General features: G+C 38.2%; 3 protein-coding genes and 1 long non-coding RNA gene across 4 annotated transcripts; all 4 read left to right on the top strand.

The window, feature by feature from the left end:
- The first annotated feature begins 614 nt into the window (after window positions 1–614).
- Window positions 615–3,143, top strand: LOC110849267. The gene is made up of 3 exons (XR_002547788.2): window positions 615–2,610; window positions 2,705–2,859; window positions 2,925–3,143. It is a non-coding gene; the product is annotated as an uncharacterized LOC110849267 (long non-coding RNA).
- A 498-nt stretch (window positions 3,144–3,641) lies between these two features.
- On the top strand, window positions 3,642–6,703 carry LOC118435500 (venom metalloproteinase antarease-like TtrivMP_A). Its single transcript, XM_035851662.1, has 8 exons — window positions 3,642–4,121; window positions 4,200–4,381; window positions 4,674–4,770; window positions 4,847–5,097; window positions 5,322–5,403; window positions 5,552–5,750; window positions 5,871–6,297; window positions 6,363–6,703. Exons 3-8 carry the CDS (start codon window positions 4,680–4,682, stop codon window positions 6,636–6,638), a joined length of 1,326 nt encoding a protein of 441 aa, XP_035707555.1. The 5' UTR covers window positions 3,642–4,121; window positions 4,200–4,381; window positions 4,674–4,679; the 3' UTR covers window positions 6,639–6,703.
- A 689-nt stretch (window positions 6,704–7,392) lies between these two features.
- On the top strand, window positions 7,393–9,794 carry LOC110849377 (thiamine biosynthesis multifunctional protein ThiED). The gene is made up of 3 exons (XM_022096783.2): window positions 7,393–8,427; window positions 8,506–9,165; window positions 9,323–9,794. The coding sequence occupies exons 2-3, from the start codon at window positions 8,769–8,771 to the stop codon at window positions 9,664–9,666; spliced, it is 741 nt and encodes a 246-aa protein (XP_021952475.1). The 5' UTR covers window positions 7,393–8,427; window positions 8,506–8,768; the 3' UTR covers window positions 9,667–9,794.
- A 2,887-nt stretch (window positions 9,795–12,681) lies between these two features.
- On the top strand, window positions 12,682–18,861 carry LOC118435449. The gene is made up of 9 exons (XM_035851515.1): window positions 12,682–12,822; window positions 12,914–13,094; window positions 14,818–14,869; window positions 14,933–15,076; window positions 15,176–15,435; window positions 15,508–15,670; window positions 15,745–15,845; window positions 15,918–17,855; window positions 17,929–18,861. Exons 3-8 carry the CDS (start codon window positions 14,866–14,868, stop codon window positions 15,984–15,986), a joined length of 741 nt encoding a protein of 246 aa, XP_035707408.1. The 5' UTR covers window positions 12,682–12,822; window positions 12,914–13,094; window positions 14,818–14,865; the 3' UTR covers window positions 15,987–17,855; window positions 17,929–18,861.
- The last annotated feature ends 2,137 nt before the right edge of the window (window positions 18,862–20,998 follow it).

Raw genomic sequence — 20,998 nt, 5'->3', positions numbered from 1 at the left:
TTATTCAATACCTGAGAAATATTTGTTAATCGACATATTATGTAGATAGGTGCACACATTTGGGTATTAGCTACATATGTAAGTACAGGCATGAGCTGGCGCAGTGAGATTTCCCATGATTTAGGGGTTGGAGAAAGGCATGCATAAGTATTTTATAATTGCTAATAATTTGCATATTTATACTCAAAAGCAGATCCTTATACGTACAGATAAAAGTAATACCCTAACCAAGTAATGACGCAGTTGGACAGACAGCCCAATCTCAGTAATTACTCTCACAATAATTGTCTTGTTATGTACATAACACAACATAAGTAACATAATGAAACATAGGGAATTTTTTAAATATTTATATGCTACCAAATCTAAACAAAAGTGGCACAAATTCATTCAACATTTGCATAATACATCATTTAACAAAATTAATGAGTACTCAGGTCCAGAATTGAAAGTATCTGCATACATACATAATCCAAGTTGTTTGTGTGATCCAGTTCTTCTGACAATTTCCACCCATTAGCATTTATTGTAATTATATACAGACATTTACAAGCTATGTATGTATGACATATGTACAGTGCAGCAATAATGGCTGTTAAAAGAGGCATCATTCGCACATTAGCCACAAAAGCATGCTGACAATGATTTTTCATCATTTTCAGCATACATAAGTCATGAGGTACACACAAACGCCCAACTGTTGACTGGATTTTTACAAAGGGCAGGACAAGTTTCCACAATATGATCACATTTGTTGATAACATATTTTCCAACCAGATTTGGATTAGGGAAATTTTTATCAATTCTCGCCCTTCTTAATTTGCATATAGAATTTACTTTTTTAAAGAGGTGGCTGAAAAATCATAGATAGTGGAAAGTTCAGCCAGTGGAAGGTCCCAATAAATTAAGTGGTAACTTTCAGCCAAATTAGTGGTGGGTTAAATTTGAGCCTTTTTTAAAATTCATAGTGCAAATTGGATTTTTCATTGAAACACATGGTTTAAAATTTCACATGGTTTGTATATTTATGTAAACCATGTTAAGCCTCAAGGTTTGACTTAAAAGTCCAAGTCACATATGAAAATGCACAGAATTTCATGCTGAATCAAAATTTGGGACTGGTTTTGATCTAATTCGTAATTTGAGGAAGTCCGTTTAAACCAATCCCAAAATCTTAGAAAAACCCACAAAAACCCAAAACCCTAAAAACCGCGGAAAAACCCGACGTTTTCCGAACCATGCATTTTGGAAGACTAATATACGACATATCGTCGTACTAATTCATAAAAGACCTAAGTACAGTCGATAGTTAATTAAGAAAAGACCTAAATGCAGTCGATAGTTAATTAAGTAATAACCTAACTACTTACTGGCCGGTGGATATTTTTAACACGGAAAGGATCCATCTTGTGCGTGTTACAAATATCCATCGGCCAGTAAGTAGAGCGTGTCCCAAATGTATCTCCCTATCACTCGCGCGCGTGGTTTTTCGTTTATATCTTTTGTGTTAATTTTTTTTTCGTAAATTTTTTGTTTACACAATGACCCCAAACGTCAAGCAATCTCGTCAGCACACACGGCTGAGGATACACACATTATCAAAAGGTGGATATCCTGTAAAACAAATTTGTGAAAAATTAAAACTGTCTCCAAATACGGTTAGATTATGGAAGAACAAAAATTTTTTTACTGACAAACCAAAATCTAGAAGGTCAAACGTGCTCCTCCCAACAGCAAAATGACAGATAAAGTCAAAAATGCATCGAAATTTGGAAGTTCTGTTAGGAAAACTGCACGCATACTAAACTTCACTCCACGGTAAATCAAGAAAGGCCAGCAAATTTCAAGAAGCACCGTTGACCGTTACCTAAAAACGACATCATGGGGTGGGAAGGTCTTCAGGAGTCCCAGGAAAACAATTTTGTGCAAAAAAAATATCGAGGATCGAGTCAAATTCGAAGAAATTGTCGCGAAAAGTGCATTTTTAACACCAGGGAAAAACTGGGGGCGAACATCCGCTTCACAGACTAAAGCTGGATCGAACTACACGGTCAAGGTCACTCTCAGAATAGGAGTTACAGGGCCGAAGAAAAGAAGGATGTAGCTCTCATCATGAAGCCAAAACACGACCTCAAAATCATGGTAACGCGTGGGTTCTGCACATGTGGTGTCTCAAAGCTGCATTCATACACCAGGATCAATTAGTTAATGCTGCCTACTATCAGAACAATATTGTTCCCGTTTACGTGGAGCCTATGGATAGTGGAATCTTCAGCAGCAGAAAAAATATTGTTTTTCGTTAAGATGATGCCCCACCACACACTGCAAAGTCAAGTATGAAGATACTGGAGGAGGCATTTTCAACCGTCTGCAGAATGGGGGTGTGGCCAGCAAACTCCCCAACCTCAACCCGCTTGAGAACCTAAATGGGTATACTAAAGGAGGCTGCATATGACGAGGCTCATCCTAAAACAAGACAGGAATTACAGGGTCGATTCGAGGAAACTTGAAATTCACTTCCGGTTTCGCTTTTACAAAACCTCGCCCAAAGTTTCAAGACGAGGGTGGACCAAATGATGGCTAATGCGGGTGGTCACACAACTTACTAAGGTACTTGGAAAAAAATAATTAAATTTAATTATTTTCAAAATTCTCATCAATGATAAACAAGTAATATTTTCTGGTATCCTCATTTTTTATCCAGATTACACAACAAACACGATGAATTATTACCTCAGCTTTTCGTCCCCTGGGGTAATTTCATACTCCTTTGTAACCGTTCCCCTTACGGACGCATTCCTTGCAGGGAGTCAGTACAAAGTGGGTAGACAAGACACGATTCCTGCCGCGTTGAGAGGGGTAAATTGCTAGGAAATTTTATTTATAGAGATTAAGATATTAATTAATTATTTGTTTTTTTATAGATGGCTGGAGACATGCGTGTAATTCTGCAAGATGCCACCGGAAGATATCATATTAGTCGTTGTTTTGAAGTTATGATTGGAAATTGAGGGGATTCAAGCAAGACAATGATGGAAATGCGTAGTCAAAATAGTTTTAAATCAATTTAATCAAGGAACAAAATTATTGTGAAGAAAATTCGAATAAAGATTCAGCATATGTATGTACATAATGTCATCCAAGCTTTACGATTATTTATCACCTTATTGACCCAAATGTGCTTAGCATGCCTGGTCATTAATCAACCTTCTTGTCTTTTAGTTGGTAAATAATAAAGTCTAGATTATTCCCTGTGTTGATAAGACGCTATTCTACAAAATTATACATGTATGTAGGTTAGGTTCATGTTGTGCATGTATCCTCAGGGTGCACGTGTAAATAAATTATAACACAAGTACGTTTATTAAATTAAAGTACATTACTTGATTGTCTACTTATATATGTACATATATACGTTTTGTCCAGAGCAGGGTAACCTTGCAATAATAATTACTTGCATGCAAGATTAAGGATTAAATATTGCTCTAATTCCTGACTATCTGGTCACCTTGGCGTATTAAAAGACATCGTAAAATTCAACACCATGCTTTTCTTCATGAAACATTTTTCGGCTGATAAATATATCACAATCGACAGACAAAAATAAAAATAGTTTCGCAAAGCAAAGAGATATGTCATTTTTTATGGTAAGCAATATAGCGCATCAACGAATTCTTGTAGTCAGTAGTAGCAACTAAATTAATATTTAATCTAAAAAAAATGTCGACTGCTTTAAAGCACAATTAAAATTTTTGCATGCGGTATCTTTAATAAATTAATTTATCAAATTTTATTGCCAGCAAATTAAACTCGTGTAAACTCCAACTTGCGTCACGGACTACATAGACTAGCCAACATTTATTAAAAACCTGTCCATACATACATATCACTTTGTGGACACATTTCCAATTACAACCTTAACTGCATATAGACCAGTTTTTAAATTCGCAATTTTCAGAAAATGAATTTGTTTCTGGTGGCCATATTTTCTACCATAATTTCCACAACGCACTCAAGTAAGGCAAAACTGGATATTTTGAAGGTGAGGAATTGAGACGACTTCTTTGTTAGGATTCATCCCCAAGGAGAAAGTGCGATTCATATCAATTTACAAAAATCTGGTAAAATACTCAAGTTTCCACTCATTGAGGTTTTCTTTAACTTTTTGCGTAATCATTGTTTTTTCTTAATTTTAAAAGCTGTGCCAGTTTTTCATGAAAACTTTAAAATTGTCTCAATCCGAGGACGTGACGATGCAGGGGGTGACATTTACGAGGATGTTACACCCCGTAAAGATGCTTTAGATGAATTGGAGAACTCGATTCTTCAAGATGCCAAACAGAATACGGTCGTTAAAATTAATCCGGATGGGAATTCTTTGGTACACTATTTTCTACGCAATTCTTTTAAAATTTTTTAAAAGAATTTTAAGCGTTTTAAAATATGTTTTCAAAAATAGTAAAATTTTATAAATTTTGACAAAATTCCAAAATGCACACGATTCAAATTATTGCATATTTTTAAAATTGTGTGCAATAATTTTAACATTCCTGCATAATTTGGAAGCATATCTCATTGCAATGAGTTATTTATTCCTACGACCAGCACAAATTTAATCATATGTAATTTAATACCATATGTTTATTACCATTTTTTATTACCATCTCATCCAGCGCGGTATGGTGAATGGAAGGACGATAAGCCATGATAACGACGGTGTGCATGAAATTGGAGAAATTTCTGCCTTTGTGGATACAAATGCCGATTATGGTAGCAATTTTTATTACTTAATTGTATATAATAAATAAATTATCCCGAAATGAAAAATTATATGCATTTTTTTTAGTAAATATTCCCGGAGATGCACAAAATTGGTTGAACCAATCGAATTTGAACACAAGGACAATCGGGATCCAAACCGTGGCTGTCGTTGAGCTCGTTTTGGTCATAGATTTTTCAATTTTCACCCTTTTTAACGGCGAGATTGGCACGATTACGGAATATTATGCGGTTTTCGTTAAGGGCGTGAACAATCTGTTTGCGACAAATGTGGATCCAAATATTACTTTTCAATTGGTGGGGATTTATGTGTTGGAGGTGAGATTTTTGGTATTGAGAATCCGGGGAAATTTGATTTATCAAAGATACATATTGTCATACTGATCCAGAAAAATGCTTAATTCAGAAAAGAGCTAAAGGTATAAGAATAGCATAACTCTTTTCTGGATAAAGCATCGACCGCACTTAGCTCTTTTCTGAATTAAGCATGGACGGCATTTATTTTTTTTCTGAATTAGTACCACGATATGTATATATTTTAGTCTCGAGATGTCCAACCTTTCGTGGAAAACTATAACAACTTTGATGGAAGTTTCGACATTCATGGGATTTTGAGAGAATTTAGTAAGCAAATTAATTTTGAAATTGTAAAAATCATAGTGCAATTTTAACCATAAGGTTTAAGAATTTTTCTCGTGAATTTTATAGTAAATGATTTTGAGATAAAAATTAATTCATCATCTAAACTTACTTACATAATTTACAATATCAGGTACTTATATGACCACAAATGCTGCCAATTATGTCGCCTATGATTCTGCAGCATTAATGAGTACAGAGAATTTTGGATCCATCGGTGGAGTTGCGTGGCTCGGTGGGACATGCAGCGACGGTTGGAAGGCAACAATAAACCGAGACAGGAGAAGGACTTTCGACGGGGTCAGGATTTTGGCGCATGAAATGGGACACAAGTAAGTAGTGCTATGGGGATTAAGACCTAAAATCTACATAAAATCACGTGTTACCTTAGATCTTAGGCTATTTAATGAATTAGTCGGTTTAAATGGCAAATTTGTCGTATTCTTAATCAGCCTCGGTTCGCCCCATGATGGTGACAGCACCTCGGCCGCTTGCCCTCTATCGGACGGTTATATCATGCACACTTCCGGCGGAATGGACGAGAATCGCTTCAAATTTAGCGAGTGTAGTAAGGATGCCATGCGAAGTTATATCGATTCGGAGGAAGGATCGTGCCTATTTGTAAATAACGCTGTCGGGGATCCTCTTCCCGTTCCGGACAAAAACCCGGGAGACATTTTTAGCATAGAAATGTACTGCGTTCTTACGTACGGACCCGATGCTACGGTCAAAGTTGCGAATGATATGTGTGCCAGTATGCAATGCCGATGGCCCGGACCTTGTCCAGAGCCTGATGAAGCGTACACGTGTACTTGGAGCGGTACTAACTTTCAACCCGCGCCAGATGGCGCATCTTGCGGTGAAGCTGACGCGGGGACGGTGAGTTTATAAAGTTAATTGAACGGTAAATGAGACACCGTTGTAAAAAAATTGTAAATTGATAGATATGCTTCCTGGGGAAATGTGTGACCTTGGCTGACCTACCAACTACCACGACTACGTTGGCACCCCTCACCTCGACCACGTTAAGGAGCACGACCACTCCAATTCCTGGATTTGTTTGCGAAGCTGACGGGATATTTCATTATCCACTAAATTGTTCACAATATATCAGGTGTATCACGATTTTTGGGAAAATGTATTCCTATTTGTACACATGTCCGGCAAATTATATATTTAATCCGAGCAACAGTCTCTGTTCAAGAGGCGTGTGCTCATAAGAAAGAGATTTACTGGGGAAGTGTGAAACAATAAAATCGCAAAACTAATTTTGAGTACAATACAATACGCATGTATGTCGAAAATATCAATAATTATCATTATTATTATTAAGTATTATTTATTAATTCGCACGCAATATCAAGTCACAATATACAAAAAAATGAAATGGCCAAACCCCATGTTCTGGGGAAGATGTGTCCCAGAAGGATGGGTATGTGAGTGATCTTATCGTAGTGCTTGTGTTGGATGATGAGAAATGAGGCAGGTCGAGACAAAGCAAAATTGTTTAGGTCGAAGTAATATTTTTAATAAGTCAATGTAAAATGGGGAATTTAAGACTTGAAATTTAGAGTGACCATGACTTGATTGCAAAAGGCAAAAATTGGAAAAAGAATGACAGCGAGTGTAGAAAAGAGACCCGTTTTATAGGCGAGCACTGACGCTAAATGAAAAGGTACATGAACTTGTAGTGGAATTCTTGGAAAAGGCTTAATTAGAATACATAGAAAAGGTTCACTCTGCTCAGCAACTTAAGATTAGATTAGCATTAAATGGTCCATAAGATAAAATAAGACAAATAAATGATGGTCAATTATGTAAAATAACAAACTTAGCATAAATACACAAAACGAGAAGAAATTAAGCATAAACCTAAACTTTATCCTTGTACATTCTGAACACCCCACATAAGCAGGAAATACTTGGACCCGTTCTTCTAATAAAGTAAAATCTAGCCAATATCGTGATCATTACAAGACAAGCTCATGTCAAATTTTTACATACTTTCATTGAAGCAACTACTATTTATGAAGGTCAACGGTTAGTGCATATATATACGTAGTTAGCTGGAATGATGTGCAAATTTTGATCAGTTAAATCATGCTGTTTACTTGGTTGAATTTATTGGCAAATTATATTTACTCCTTCAATTAAAGCAAGTCTACCAAACCATAGCTGGGTTATCTCTTGGCTCAACTCTGATTACTTTGAATTGACAAAGTGAAATGGTTCTTCAAATTAAATTTCATCGAAACTAATTTATCTCCAATTGCGAATTAAAAATTTTTGGGTACATTTCATTGCTTTTCTCGTCGTAATCATTATATATTTACTGACTTAGTAAGAACTTGTCTGAATTTCCCAGAAATTACCAAGTGTTAGCAAGAGTGTCGTACATAATTATTTTTGGTACATGTAAAGCTACGTATGTACATACAATTGAAAATCATACTCAGAAATACGATACGATAGGCTCGACGGGAGTTCATAAAATTTTATCGTTATCAGGTTGAAATTGTGAATATAAACCAAGACTTCGTCCACTTGAGTAGCATAGCACGGGAAGACAACAAGTATCTCAGAAATCTCACGTTTCCTTAGAAATATTCGACATGACGCCATCGCGTCTTTCCATACTTCTCGTACTCTTTGCACTCACATATTCCACTCTCACCTACAAAATCTCTGATTCCCTTCCATTCAACCGAATGGTGGAGAGAATTCAAATTGCAGAATATTTCAAAAATGCGACCATCAACCATCCCCTTTACACCGCTATGGCTGAAGGGACCCTACCCCTAAAAACCTTCAAGGCCCTCATCCAACAAGACAACCTGTACGTTGACAACTTTTTCCACGAGTTTGGAATTTTAGCCAAGCGGGAAATAGATCTTGAGAGGAAGAAATATATTCAGAGCGTAGCGGATGGAAATATGCAACAATTTTTTGACAAATTTTACGTCAAGTTCAACTTCTCCAAAGGGGTCCATATGGTCCCCACAATTTTGGGTAACAAACAAAATTTTTTATAGAAATTTTGGGTAATAATTATTATGGCGTAATGCAATTAATTAATTCTTACTTCAGAGTACGCTGTTTTTGAACTGACCGCTGCAACACATGCGGATATAGGTGTCGCTCTTGCCACGATGTATCCCGCCTACGATATCTGGACCCGTATGGGAGTACGTGTCGCTACTATTGCAGATTTACCACACCATCTGGATCATCCCTATTTCGAATTTATCTCTCGAATTTCCACCTTCAACGCATCCACCGAAGAATTTACCAAATGGATTTAGAATGGATACTACGACCGATTGGGAAATGATACTAAAACGAAACGAGCGATGTTACATGCGTACACGAGAAGCGTTTATTATCAGTTTAAGTTTGCTGAAACCGTTTTAGCGCTGGAACCAGCGTTTGATCCCGTTCCAACATTTACAGATCTGGTGGACCTTCATGTTACCCCCGACGCGCAGGCGGGTGTTGTAAATCATGCCTTATTTCGAGAAATTGTAGGTGGGACATTGCCTCTGGATCGGTTTGCCGTTATGGTACAGCAAGGTGATAATTGGATGAAAGGATTTTACGGCGCGATGGCTTACATGGAGAGGAAGGAGACGGACAAGGAGCTGAAACAGCGACTTCATAAGGACTCGGGCTACGTAGATTCATATTTTGACCGAGTGTATGAAAAATATGACATCCCGAGGCCCTATTTTGCCGAAGAATATACGAAAGGTAAATATTTTTGTGGAAAAAGTGCAATTTCTAAATTATCCACATAATTTTCAAAAAATGGTCTTTACGAAAAAATTTTGAAAAATTAAAAAATCCCAATATTGTCAAAACTTGCAAGCTTTATTATTATTTTTTTATGATTTTTGAATTACTGCAGCCTATTTGGACCACATAATTTCCAAGTCTCACCACGCCTCAATCGCAGAAGGACTTGCTGCCGTGTATCCGTCTTATTTTCTGTGGAATAGGATTGGTACTGAGGTGAACAAGTTGGCCCGAAACGTGACCAATCATCCATACATGGACTTTGTCCAGTTCAACAATCCTGCAGGAAGTAAGAGTCTGGCCAAGTTTCAGAGTCTGATTAACACGTATTTCGAAGAACTCGATGGAGATTTAGAGACCAAGTGGAAGATGTTTCAAGTAGTAGGAGACAGTATTTTGTACGAGGGGATGTTGGCAAATGGGGAGTATAGAATCGGACGTCCGCAAGGGTTTTAGGTAATTGCTTGTGTAATTTGTGGCTAATGGGCTAATTGAACGTGATTAATTTAGTATGTAGTAACCACCCTCGTTTGATTGGATTTCCGAAAAATAAAAATGTATCTGCAATTACATAATTGATCCAATTATTTATTTACACATGATCCTGTCCAACAATTTATTTTTACTGTCGCATTTATAGTACATACATATTGTGTCAGCATCAGTATCCGTTTTTCTGATTTAAAGTTGTGGTTTTGATAAAGCGTCATTTTTTTAACAAAAAAATACAATAATTAAAAAAAATACGAAACTATTGATTAAAACTGTATAATACAGATGAAATATCTGAACCAAGCAAAATTTCCATTGTCACAGTAATTTATAGTTATTTACCAGTGGTGCTTCGCCATACCCTTGACGGTAAAGGTCTTACTTAATTAACTAGAGATGATACTTGATAATATATTAATTAATCATTGCCTGCCAAACCTTCATAATTACTAAGGCTGGGATTCATAAAAATGAACAAGTTTTAACAAACGAAACACCACCCTTAAATGTTGCATTGTAGTGTTAAATAAAATTCAACCGTGTCATGATGATATGTCAGAATTTTTTTGGACCACGATCCTGTAAATGCATATGTTTGACCCCTTCTGCCCAAACGATACACTTGTTGTTATCTAATCATTCCCCTTCAAAGCGGTGAATAACTTGTTATTGTCGAACTTGATCCCACGAAACCTAAATGTACTGGGTACATTTAGGTTTGGGGTTATTCCGGTTATTCCGGTTTGGGGGTCAAAAGTCCCAAATTGGTCCTAGACCAAAAGTACCAAACGGGTACGTTCTGGATACGCTTACAAGAACCAAAAAAATAACAAGGAAATAAGACCTTACCGGAACGTACCTGAAAGGTGCTCATCAGACGAGCGTTAAATCGTGCGCTCGTTTGGGAGCCAGCTTTAATATCAGTTTGTGAATTTTTATAGCGAAAATGATTAAAAGAAAATCTTTAAAAAGAAAAATTCAAAGAGCAACACAGGCTCGACTAGTTAACACGTTTAGTCTATTGAATAATACTTTATCACATAGTCCAAGAATTGCCAATGTGAAAGAAACTGGTTATGGTGGCGAATACTCAAGTATTTACAACTTTCCAAACTCCAGCCTAACAAAGTATTATTTTAATTACAGTGCAAAAAAAGAACCAACAACATCCATTAATGTGCAAATAAATCAAGATATTCCTTCAATCGTTAGTGATTTAAAAAAGTGGTGTGTTGACGATAAAATTCCCCACTCCTCTGTCTCAAAACTTCTTACAATCCTTAAAAAACACGATTGTTTCTCCACCTTACCATTAGACGCTCGATCACTTGTAAAAACTCCTCGGATAATACCCTTATATGAAGTTACACCAGGACGGTATTGTCATTTTGGACTCTTAAATCAAATTAAAAACGTTTTGCCATTAAATGTAGATGTAGATGAATTAAATCTTCAATTCAGCATTGACGGAGTTCCTATATCCAAAAGTTCAGGGAAACAGTTCTGGCCAATTTTGTGCTATATTTTAGAATTTGATAAAATTATTGAGATTGGCATTTATGAGGGGAATGAAAAACCAAAATTATCTTCGGATTTTCTTCAAAGATTTGTCACAGAACTTAAAACATTATGTGACAATGGAGTAAATATTAATAATAAAAAGTTTAAAATTAATATCGATTCCTTCATCTGTGATGCACCGGCTCGTGCATTTATCCTAAACATCAAAGGACATTCAGCATATTTTGGCTGTGGTAAATGTACTCAAGAAGGTGAATACATAAAAAACAGAGTTACATTTCCACAAGTTAATTGTTCCCTTAGGACGGATCAAAGTTTCCGAGATAAACTAGATGAAGATCACCACCATGCCCCAAGTGAACTTGAAAAGCTTAATTTCGACCTTGTCAAACAAACGCCCTTCGAATATATGCATCTGGTTTGCATTGGTGTAGTGAAAAAGTTGATTTTATTGTGGATGAGTGGGAATATAAACAAGTTCCGCCTTTCATGCCGTGAAAAACTACAAATTACTAGAAATTTAATTATTTTGAAGCCCTTTATTCCATGTGAATTCGCCAGAAAACCTCGTCCCATTGAAGAAATTAGAAGGTGGAAAGCAACCGAATTGAGGCAATTTCTACTATATTCAGGCCCCATCGCATTAAAGCTCGTTCTGCCACAAAAATACTATGATCATTTTATATGTCTCCACCTCGCAATTAGAATTTTATGTTGCAAAATTAATTACAAAAATTTAAACTCGTACGCATCTTCATTACTTGTAGCATTTGTGAGCAATTTTGGTAAATTGTACGGCGAAGAAAATTTATCCTACAACGTTCACGGACTCGTTCACCTGGCTGAAGATTCCCTCCGGCTAGGACCACTTGATAAATTTAGTGCTTTTAAATTTGAAGACCATTTGGGTTACGTAACATCTCTACTGAAAGGAAAAAATAGAGCACTTGAACAAGCCTACAACAGAATAACGGAGAGAAATAATATTATACGTCCCGCAGTTTCATTTAATCATCGAGAAATTTTAAATAATTCTAAAACAGAACTTTACAGTGACAAGTTTACATTAAAACTGACAATAGGGAATAATGTATGTGAGTTAAAATCGTGAGAAATCATACAAATCCTATCATTTTCTCTAAACAATAACGGTGAGGTGTATTGCAAGGGTAAAGTGTTACGAGGAACAGAACCTTTTTACAATACCCCGGAAGATTCAAACATAGTGGGAACGCGGACTGTTACTCTTTCATCGGCAACGAGGGACTTTCCTACACACTCAATTCTTCGCAAGTGTGTTCTACTCCCATATACTGGAAATTTTGTTCTCTTTCCTCTCCTTCATTAATTAATTTGACAACAAAATGTCATCCTCTGAGGAATCAAATTCGTCGAGTTTTGTCGTTGTGGAATTTGAACACGACAAGACTGTTGGAACTGTGAGAAAGTCTTGGATAAAAAATATTGAAAATACGCTTTACACCTATTGGCCTTCCTATTGGAAAAATTCACAAAAATTGAAGAAATCAATAATCCACGGTGAAAATCCTAATCCCACCACGTGGTCGTTGTATGCCATTAAAATTGAGAAGAGTTATGGTAAGTATAGTTTTCGTCCGTAGTATGACGTAAAATTCTACAGAATGTGATCAGAGGAGATCAGACTTGACTAATTCAATTAATTTTTCAGATACTTATGACGAGGCCCAAAAGAAATTGAATCGGTTGGAGAGAGGGAAGGTCACGACCACCGAGGACGAGGCGCCCCCACGAGGTAGGCGAGCGGTTCGCCCGAATATCGGAGAGTAATTCAGCAAGTGGAGGTGCAAAAATTAGGGATGTGGATCTTGGATTACCCGAAATTAGGATTGGTACTTTATTATTTTGCTATATACACTGAGTGGAACTGCTGATCATCCTCACCTAGTGCGCTCGGTTCCAATGGTCACCGAAAGGGGCATAGCCGACCAATATATGTCAAAAAAGCATCAGACGTGCAGAAATATGTACTAAATCAGTCAATTAAGCAAAAACTTCCAAAAAGTTAACTGCACTCATTTTACACGGAATGAGCATAGAGTAAGACACAAGCGGGCTCGCAACTAGTCTTCATCCGCCACAACAAAAACACAATTTTCGAGTGGAAACAATTTTCTTGATTTATCATTTTTTTATGCGGGTAAGTGCATCTTGATTACTATTAATTCAAGTAATGAAGACCATTTTATTCATTGTCATTTTGGTTTTTCAGAGCTGAAAATGCCTGGAAAACACTTGTCGCACGACATTAGGAAATTGGTGATAAGTTACCACGAGAGAGGATTGAAACCTACAGCAATCAGCAACAAGACGAAAGTGAAGATTCCCACCATCAAATCCATGCTGTCGAAATGGAAGAAATACCATACAATTACTGATTTGAAGGGAAATAGCCGCCGTCGTGTTACCACTCCTCGAGTCGACCGACTTATCCAGAAGAAAGCAAATTCCAATCGCTTCTTATCTGCCCGAAAAATCAATGTGAAATTGGCTCAGCAGTTTGGTACGAAGATTTCTGATTCCACTATTCGAAATCGGATCCGAAATATGGGGTTTAAAGGCCGAGTCGCAACCAAAAAGCCACTGCTGACAAAGCCCCAAATTAAGAAGCGTTTGGATTGGGCGAAGAGTCACTCCACGTGGTCCGTATCCGATTGGAAAAAAGTTATTTGGAGTGACGAAACCAAAATAAACATATTTGGATCAGATGGCAAAGTTTTTGTCTGGAGAAAACCAGGAGAACGAGTCAAGAGTAACTGTACCAAGAAGACCGTGAAGCATGGTGGGGGGTCCATTATGGTTTGGGGTGCAATGTCGTGGAAAGGCGTGGGAACCATGGAAGTAATTGAAGGAATTATGACGAAAGAAGTGTACCAAGGGATTTTGGACCGAAATTTGATGAAATCTCGGAACAGCCTGCGACTAGGGAAGAATTTTGTCTTCCAACAAGACGGGGACCCCAAACATACGTCCAAATTGGTCACGAATTGGCTGCAAACAAAACGGGTAAACGTAATGAAATGGCCGCCACAGAGCCCGGATTTAAATCCAATTGAACATTTATGGTCAATTTTGAAGAAAAAAGTTGCTGAAAGGAACCCGACTTCCAGAACAAATTTAATTTCAATTGTGGACGAAGAATGGAACAACATCCAGAAGGAAACAACAGCGAAATTAGTGGAATCGATGCCAAATCGAGTCAATGCAGTCCTGATGGCCAAGGGTGGTCACACAAACTACTAATTGTAAAATTAAGTTGGTAAATCTAAAAATAAATGGAATTTGCTTTAAGCGGATGAGCAGTAGTTGCGAGCCCGTTTATGAATTTCTCCATGTTAATGTCGTATAAAATGCATCTAGATAACTTTCTACAAGTTTTTGATGAATAGACTGATTGATAACATATTTCTGCACATTTCATGCCATTTTGATTGGTATTGGTCGGCCGTCCCCCTTTCGGTGACCATTGGAACCGAGCGCACTAGGTGAGGATGATCAGCAGTTCCACCGAGTGTACATAGTCTATTTTTAATTGAGGGCCAATTGTATATGAAGGTCACATTGGAGTCAGCGTTCGGATAAAATAATTTCAATAGCCAATCGATGGGTACAAAATATATTACCACTTGAGTGTTAAAATTTTTAACCTAACTAATATGTGTATGATTAGGTGGGGCGGGCACTTCTTCAGCCGTTGCGACACTCACAGGGGAAAAGATTGTGAATATCCCGACGACGCCTCCTTCTATTCAACCTTCAAGGACACCAGCTAGCAGACCCGAGAAAATTCAAACACGCAATTTTAGAGAATCAGGTAAGTGCAAGAAATCTGACGTACACTTTATAATAGATAATTATTATAATTATTCATTTAGAAGTATGCATTATGTATAGAATAATTTATATTTTTCAGCGTTTGAAAACTCAGTCATCAATAAACTGGACCTGCTCGTTGCGGCTGTCGCTAATCTACAAGATTCGATGCAAATTTTGATGAATCGACAGGCCAATCAAAATCATAGAGCCGTTATTGAAAGTGCGCTATTTGACCTGCCTATTTCTGATGGGGATGAGCTCGTCGGTTTGGAAAGTGAGCTGAAATTGGGAGAGAAAAAGTCCAAGCCGTCCGATGGTTCCCGAGCTGTTACGGTGAATGATAAGATGACAGGATTGGTAAGAAAATAAATTAAACCATATATAGAAAGTATTAAACAACTCCTACAAAATAAATCAAATTTTGTGTAGGTTTTTGAACTTGCTAGTGTTGGTGGTGAAAGGCTTACTGAGGCTACGCACCGGGTGTTAACTTGCCTAATGACCGACGAGCTAATGGCGAAGTACAGCTTTGTTGGCAAGAAAGGAAAGAGGGCATTTTGTGATCTTCCGTTTTTGCTTTCAAGTGTTATTCGTAGGTTCCCTCTTTTAATAAAATCTTAAATCTAAATTAATGCACTGCTGTAACTCATGTTATATATATTTTAGGTGCTGTACGATCAATTATTTCGGAAGCAAAAGGAAAGGATATAGAAGATGCCATCAAATACTGGTTGAAGAAAGCTCCTTCCCGCCTTGAAAAAAAGAAAGTAATTAAAATGCTTCTTTAATTTAGTATTTTATGGTTTCGGTTTAATTACAATAATTCTAATTTTTGTTAGATGAAAATGATGATCAAATCACGCCGTGAGGAACTCAAGTCCGACGGACAGTTAAATCCACTTTTATAATACTACTAATTTTGTTGACTTTTTTTGGATATAAATAAAATTTGAAAATTAGTTTTGAGTTGAAAACTGTAGTATTTGTTGGGAAGAGCGCCACCACCATTCATAATTTTAACGGTCATTATACGTACGCAGTACGTCTATTTACGGTTTGTAAGACTTGTAGAGAACGTTCCAGGTACGTAATATCGGGCGACAAAACCATTATACTAGAACGTACCTAGAAGGTACCTGGAACGTATAATGAAACGTCTTTCGGACCTACAGTTCTAGAAATAGGACGTACTAGGAACGTTTAATGGTAGACTGGGATTAGGGACAAAGGCGACGTGCATATTATGAACTTGTGTACGTGACTTTCCTGATTCATGTATAAAATAATTACTAGCGCGTGGACGATCAAAACAGCGACTGCTTATCAGAATGAGTAAATTGTTATTTTGACGTGACTAAACTGGGTAGAATCTTGCGGACATAGGGGACATAGGGGGTGTTAGCAATGGACTACTAACTAAAGTACATACATACATATATTACGATGTTTATTTTACATAAAATTTTCCCATTTGTCATAACAAATTTACACACATATCAACCCGAAGGTTCAATTTTTTTAACATCTCGCCCGCCGTGATAATTAGCATGACTAAAGGACTAGGTAAGCTATGCTTGTGAAACCCTGTTATTGATTAGAAGCTTTCAATATCTACGGATTTCGATCTATAAAAGCTGGTCACAAACTTTAACCATTCCGCAGTATCAGTTTCACTCGTACAGACGAATCGTTTGCGGTATAAGGTTCTGAATATATATCCCCCATCGCCATGTACACCACCCAGTTTCTTCCCCTGGTGATTCACCACTTCAAATTATCTCGTCTCATACGAAGTGTCCCGCTCGAGTTTGATTCCAAATCTGAGAAACTTATCTTGACGAAGTCTCGTCAGCGAAGACGAGTCAGCCAATTTCAATCCATCCTCACATTGATGTACTTTCTCGTTCTGCTGTATAATTTCCTCTTGGGGCACTTGTCAATGGTGAAACGATTGCAAGGAATCCCGTTCGTGATGGCTTACGGGATACTTGCCTTCATCGGATGGAATGTGGGACCAGATATTGCTCCAATACAAATCATCAATTCAATCCTAATGTTTGAGAAGGATGTTCTCCAGGGTACGTTTATGATAGGGCACCCCCCTCCCACTCATAATCTAAAATAATATCTAGCAGAATTCCTCTACTTTTTTAATAACTTGATGACTGCGGTTACAAAAGACCGAAGAGCACGGACATATTGTCCGCTAATCGAAGATTTTGCACGGACAGGAAATGAGACTACTTTTCCTTACTTGGCACTTTTCCTTCTCATCGTGGTCTTAATTGGGGGAATGTGAGATGAGACTCCAAGCACTGAAATCTCGTAGTATAAATTCTAACTTTCTAGATTTTCAATTTATTTCTTAATTGATTATTTTATATAAAAAATTATACGGAAATTGTATATTAGGTTGAAACTTATGTACTTGTTGATAATTCATTCCTATCAATTATGCTAATTTAGATGGCGAAAGTTCAAAGGCTTCACTCGAAGCTAGGGCGATGTACCTTTTTTCCTGGCTGGCGGAGCTAACTGTAGTATGCGTGCCCGGTTATACTCCTTTTGACCGTGGACCCCTGCACACCTCCTTTCCTTCTCTCCATGTCTAATCATTGCACTGGTATTTCATGGATGCCCCCAAGATTGGAAATATTTGTGGTCTTATTCGAAGCATGGATAGGCCTGCAACTGTTCAGCTCTGGTATGACGTGGACATTTTATATCCTGTTCATCGGAATTGTCACGCTTCTGGAGTACTTTCAACTTTTGAAAAGGTTGCAATATTATTATGGGGTCGTTGACCAAAATGCAAATCAGGCTTGCTTAAAAATTCGTAAATATTTTTAGCCGGATTGCAAACTCCGAATCAGTTTCGGACCATCACGCCTGTCTCCAGTTCTACAGGAAGATTCAAATTGTAGAAAAATACATGAATGGATTTCTCATGGTGCGAGTCGTCCCTACGCTGGTCCTTATGATTCCATTACTTCAAATAGTCTGCCAGTACGTGTGCATCCAATTCCATGACGAGATACCGATGCCAGGCTTTCTCATTTTCCCCCTCATCATGGTGGACGCTTTGATTACGAACGTATTCGCTTACACGCTGGCCTCTTGGGTGAACAGCACGTCGACTAAGGTGCTGCAAATGCATGTCAGACGTACGGTTCAGTTTGGCGGGAAAAAATCAGTACTTTCCAGAGAAGTCAGGGCGTGTGGCGTGCTTAAGATCAAATTCGGCTCGAATTTCATCGATAATGGAACCCCACTAGTGATTCAGAATTTCTGCCTGAATCAAACCGCGAATTTGTTGCTGGTCAGTTCGGGAAGGAAAGGAGGACAACGAATCTGAAGTTTGAATTGACACGATGTAAAAATACACATAACAATTATTGGTAATGTTGCATGATTTCGATAACAGTTAGTAAACATATATACATACATAGAAGGATTGCATGTAAATATGCAAATATTTATGTGCATATGTACATATGTATACGTGCGACACATATAAGTACGTATGACGTGCATAGATTTAGGAACGGTGTATGTACATACGTAATATTTTTAATCCATTCTAACGCTGAAATTTTGAATTTCATATTCACCCATGATTGATTGCCATGCACGCAGGAATTGTACAAATGTGACACTATGTATACTTTCTTGTTCCAAATGACACAATTTTGATCAAAAATCTTGTCACATTTCCATTACTTATGATTTAATGGTATGCACTCTTAATGTCAATTAGTAATTAAGACAATATGTAAAAATAAATCTTCCCACACAACGTACATAAATTATGGACAAATGTATCATGTTTTGTTTTATTTAATACTATGTATGAAACACACAGCATCATATCGTCCAAACTATATGCATATTTACATATGACTGTATACAAATATGCACGGTCAACCAATTTGCTCATATCCGCTCTCTCTCACTCATAATGTTTAATCATATGTACAAAATGACAATTTTTGGCAAATAATCTGTCATTGTCCACATGCATCTGCACCTATGACTGAATAATTGTAGCACTTCTGTGACACATTTTTCTCATTATTCGGAACAATTAGGATTTATGTATTTATTTATATACCAACTATTGATAAGCCCTTCTAACATCTGTCTGAATGCTATTTCAAATGGGCGATGTGTGAAAATTACAACATCTAAACGCTAGGTACATTTGTACCTGCATACACTGTACGTACACTTTAATTCACAAAAGGCAGTATTGTATTCTGCATTTATAAGTCGATATCACAAATTCGTTACATCCGGTCGGGGTCGTCGTGGCTCTACATCCGAGCAGGGTCACGGTGGCTCTACATCCGGGCGAGGTCGTGATGGCTCCACAACTAGGAACGCTCTGGTTAGTGAGGCTCGTGGGCCTTGTCAAAGGCCACAGGTCCCTACTGATGTCTCTAAAAGGTCAGTAAAATTTCCCTCTCCAACTACACAAACTCCCAAAAGGGAGCATAAAAAATTCTCAGATTTTGAAAACTCGTTTAGGAGGGAGAAAGTCTCTCAACCCAGCGGCTCTTCTTCTGAAGGGTCCAGGAAGAGAGCCAAGGATTCCCCTCTGGACGAGGCGAGTCGTGCACCGCCAAAAAGACCAACCAGGCGGGAATATGAAGATGAGGACTCGTGTTCGCTCTTGGCTGTCCGATTCTCGGATGGTCGAGGGGAACTCGGAGCAAATGGTATGGTCTCACTCCAGCAGGGTCTCTGGGCACTCATTGATGAAATTGGAGGTCCGAGTGCTCTGAAGATGGGTGGGGTGAGGAATCGCGGGGGCACAGTAGTCGTACAGTGTCAAGACGCGTTTACCAAGATATGGCTGGAAGATAAAATTCCAAAACTTGGTGGGGGGGTCTACTCTGTTTCGGGGTGGGCTCCAACCTGGGTTAAGGGGTCAGTTTGGATTCCTGGACAGGATCTCCCTGACTCTAAGGATATCTTCCAGAAAATATCCCTCCACAATAATGGACTGGATACTGCTACCTGGTTCACCGTCACTAAGCCGATAAGGGCTGGTAGGGGTCACCTGCTGGTCTTGAGGATGGACGAAACCAGTGCTAGATTTTGCTCATCGAACAAAATTTACTACTACACGGAGCGACTGGACTTTCGCTTTGTGAGACCCATCACGGCAGAGGTAAAATCTTCTTCTTCTTCTTCCCACAACGTTGATGCCACGTAAGTCGTTGCGTGGCTGCATAGTTGATGAAAAGCTTACACCGTCATACAGTCGTGCTTCCTTCACGACTGGCGATAAGCGGAACCTGGGATTCAACTATGCACAAATTAATTTGCAGCACTCTAAAGCTGGGTCTATGTCATTAATGCATAGCCTCCTGAGTAAGCTGCAGACAAAACCTTGCCTCTGCCTAATTCAAGAACCCTGGGTCCGTGGCTCCAAAATTTGTGGTCTAGATGGCTCGGGTAACTTATTTTACTACTCTACGGGTGGGCTGGCTCCGAGGGCTTGTATTATTTCAAGTCCTGGGGTTAAATTTACACCGTTAGTGGAATTCTGTGACAGAGGTGTGGCTGCTGGGGTTACACATTGGGAAGGTGTTGGCTCTTTAGTGGTCGCGTCCGTGTACATGGATGGAACTATTCACTGTCCACCAGTGAAAATGAAGCAACTGGTGGCTCATTGCGAAAGCAATGGGTTACCAATTCTTATAGGGTGTGATGCCAATGCACATCATACCTTATGGGGAAGTACCGACTGTAATGAAAGAGGCTTGGAGCTCCTTGACTATTTGGGCTGCACTAATTTGCAGGTCCTTAACAAGGGGAATCAGCCTACTTTTATCACAAAGACCAGGTCAGAGGTTTTGGATATAACTCTTATCTCGGCCCAATTAGTCCATACTTGTGTGGACTGGTGGGTCGA

This window comes from Folsomia candida, unplaced genomic scaffold, assembly GCF_002217175.1.
Source record: "Folsomia candida strain VU population unplaced genomic scaffold, ASM221717v1 Fcan01_Sc004, whole genome shotgun sequence".
In the NCBI taxonomy this organism is placed as follows: Eukaryota; Metazoa; Arthropoda; class Collembola; order Entomobryomorpha; family Isotomidae; genus Folsomia; species Folsomia candida.
This window is presented reverse-complemented; position numbering and strand designations above follow the sequence as displayed.

Excerpts from the sequence above, each read along its gene's own strand:
- LOC118435500 (XM_035851662.1), top strand. The coding sequence starts at position 4,680 with ATGGTGAATGGAAGGACGATAAGCCATGATAACGACGGTGTGCATGAA. Across the intron at positions 5,404-5,551 it reads TGGGATTTTGAGAGAATTTA|GTACTTATATGACCACAAAT; the intron begins GTAAGCAAATTA and ends TTACAATATCAG. Across the intron at positions 6,298-6,362 it reads GTGAAGCTGACGCGGGGACG|ATATGCTTCCTGGGGAAATG; the intron begins GTGAGTTTATAA and ends GTAAATTGATAG.
- LOC110849377 (XM_022096783.2), top strand. The coding sequence starts at position 8,769 with ATGTTACATGCGTACACGAGAAGCGTTTATTATCAGTTTAAGTTTGCT. Across the intron at positions 9,166-9,322 it reads TGCCGAAGAATATACGAAAG|CCTATTTGGACCACATAATT; the intron begins GTAAATATTTTT and ends GAATTACTGCAG.
- LOC118435449 (XM_035851515.1), top strand. Across the intron at positions 15,077-15,175 it reads ACGCAATTTTAGAGAATCAG|CGTTTGAAAACTCAGTCATC; the intron begins GTAAGTGCAAGA and ends TATATTTTTCAG. Across the intron at positions 15,671-15,744 it reads TTTGCTTTCAAGTGTTATTC|GTGCTGTACGATCAATTATT; the intron begins GTAGGTTCCCTC and ends TATATATTTTAG.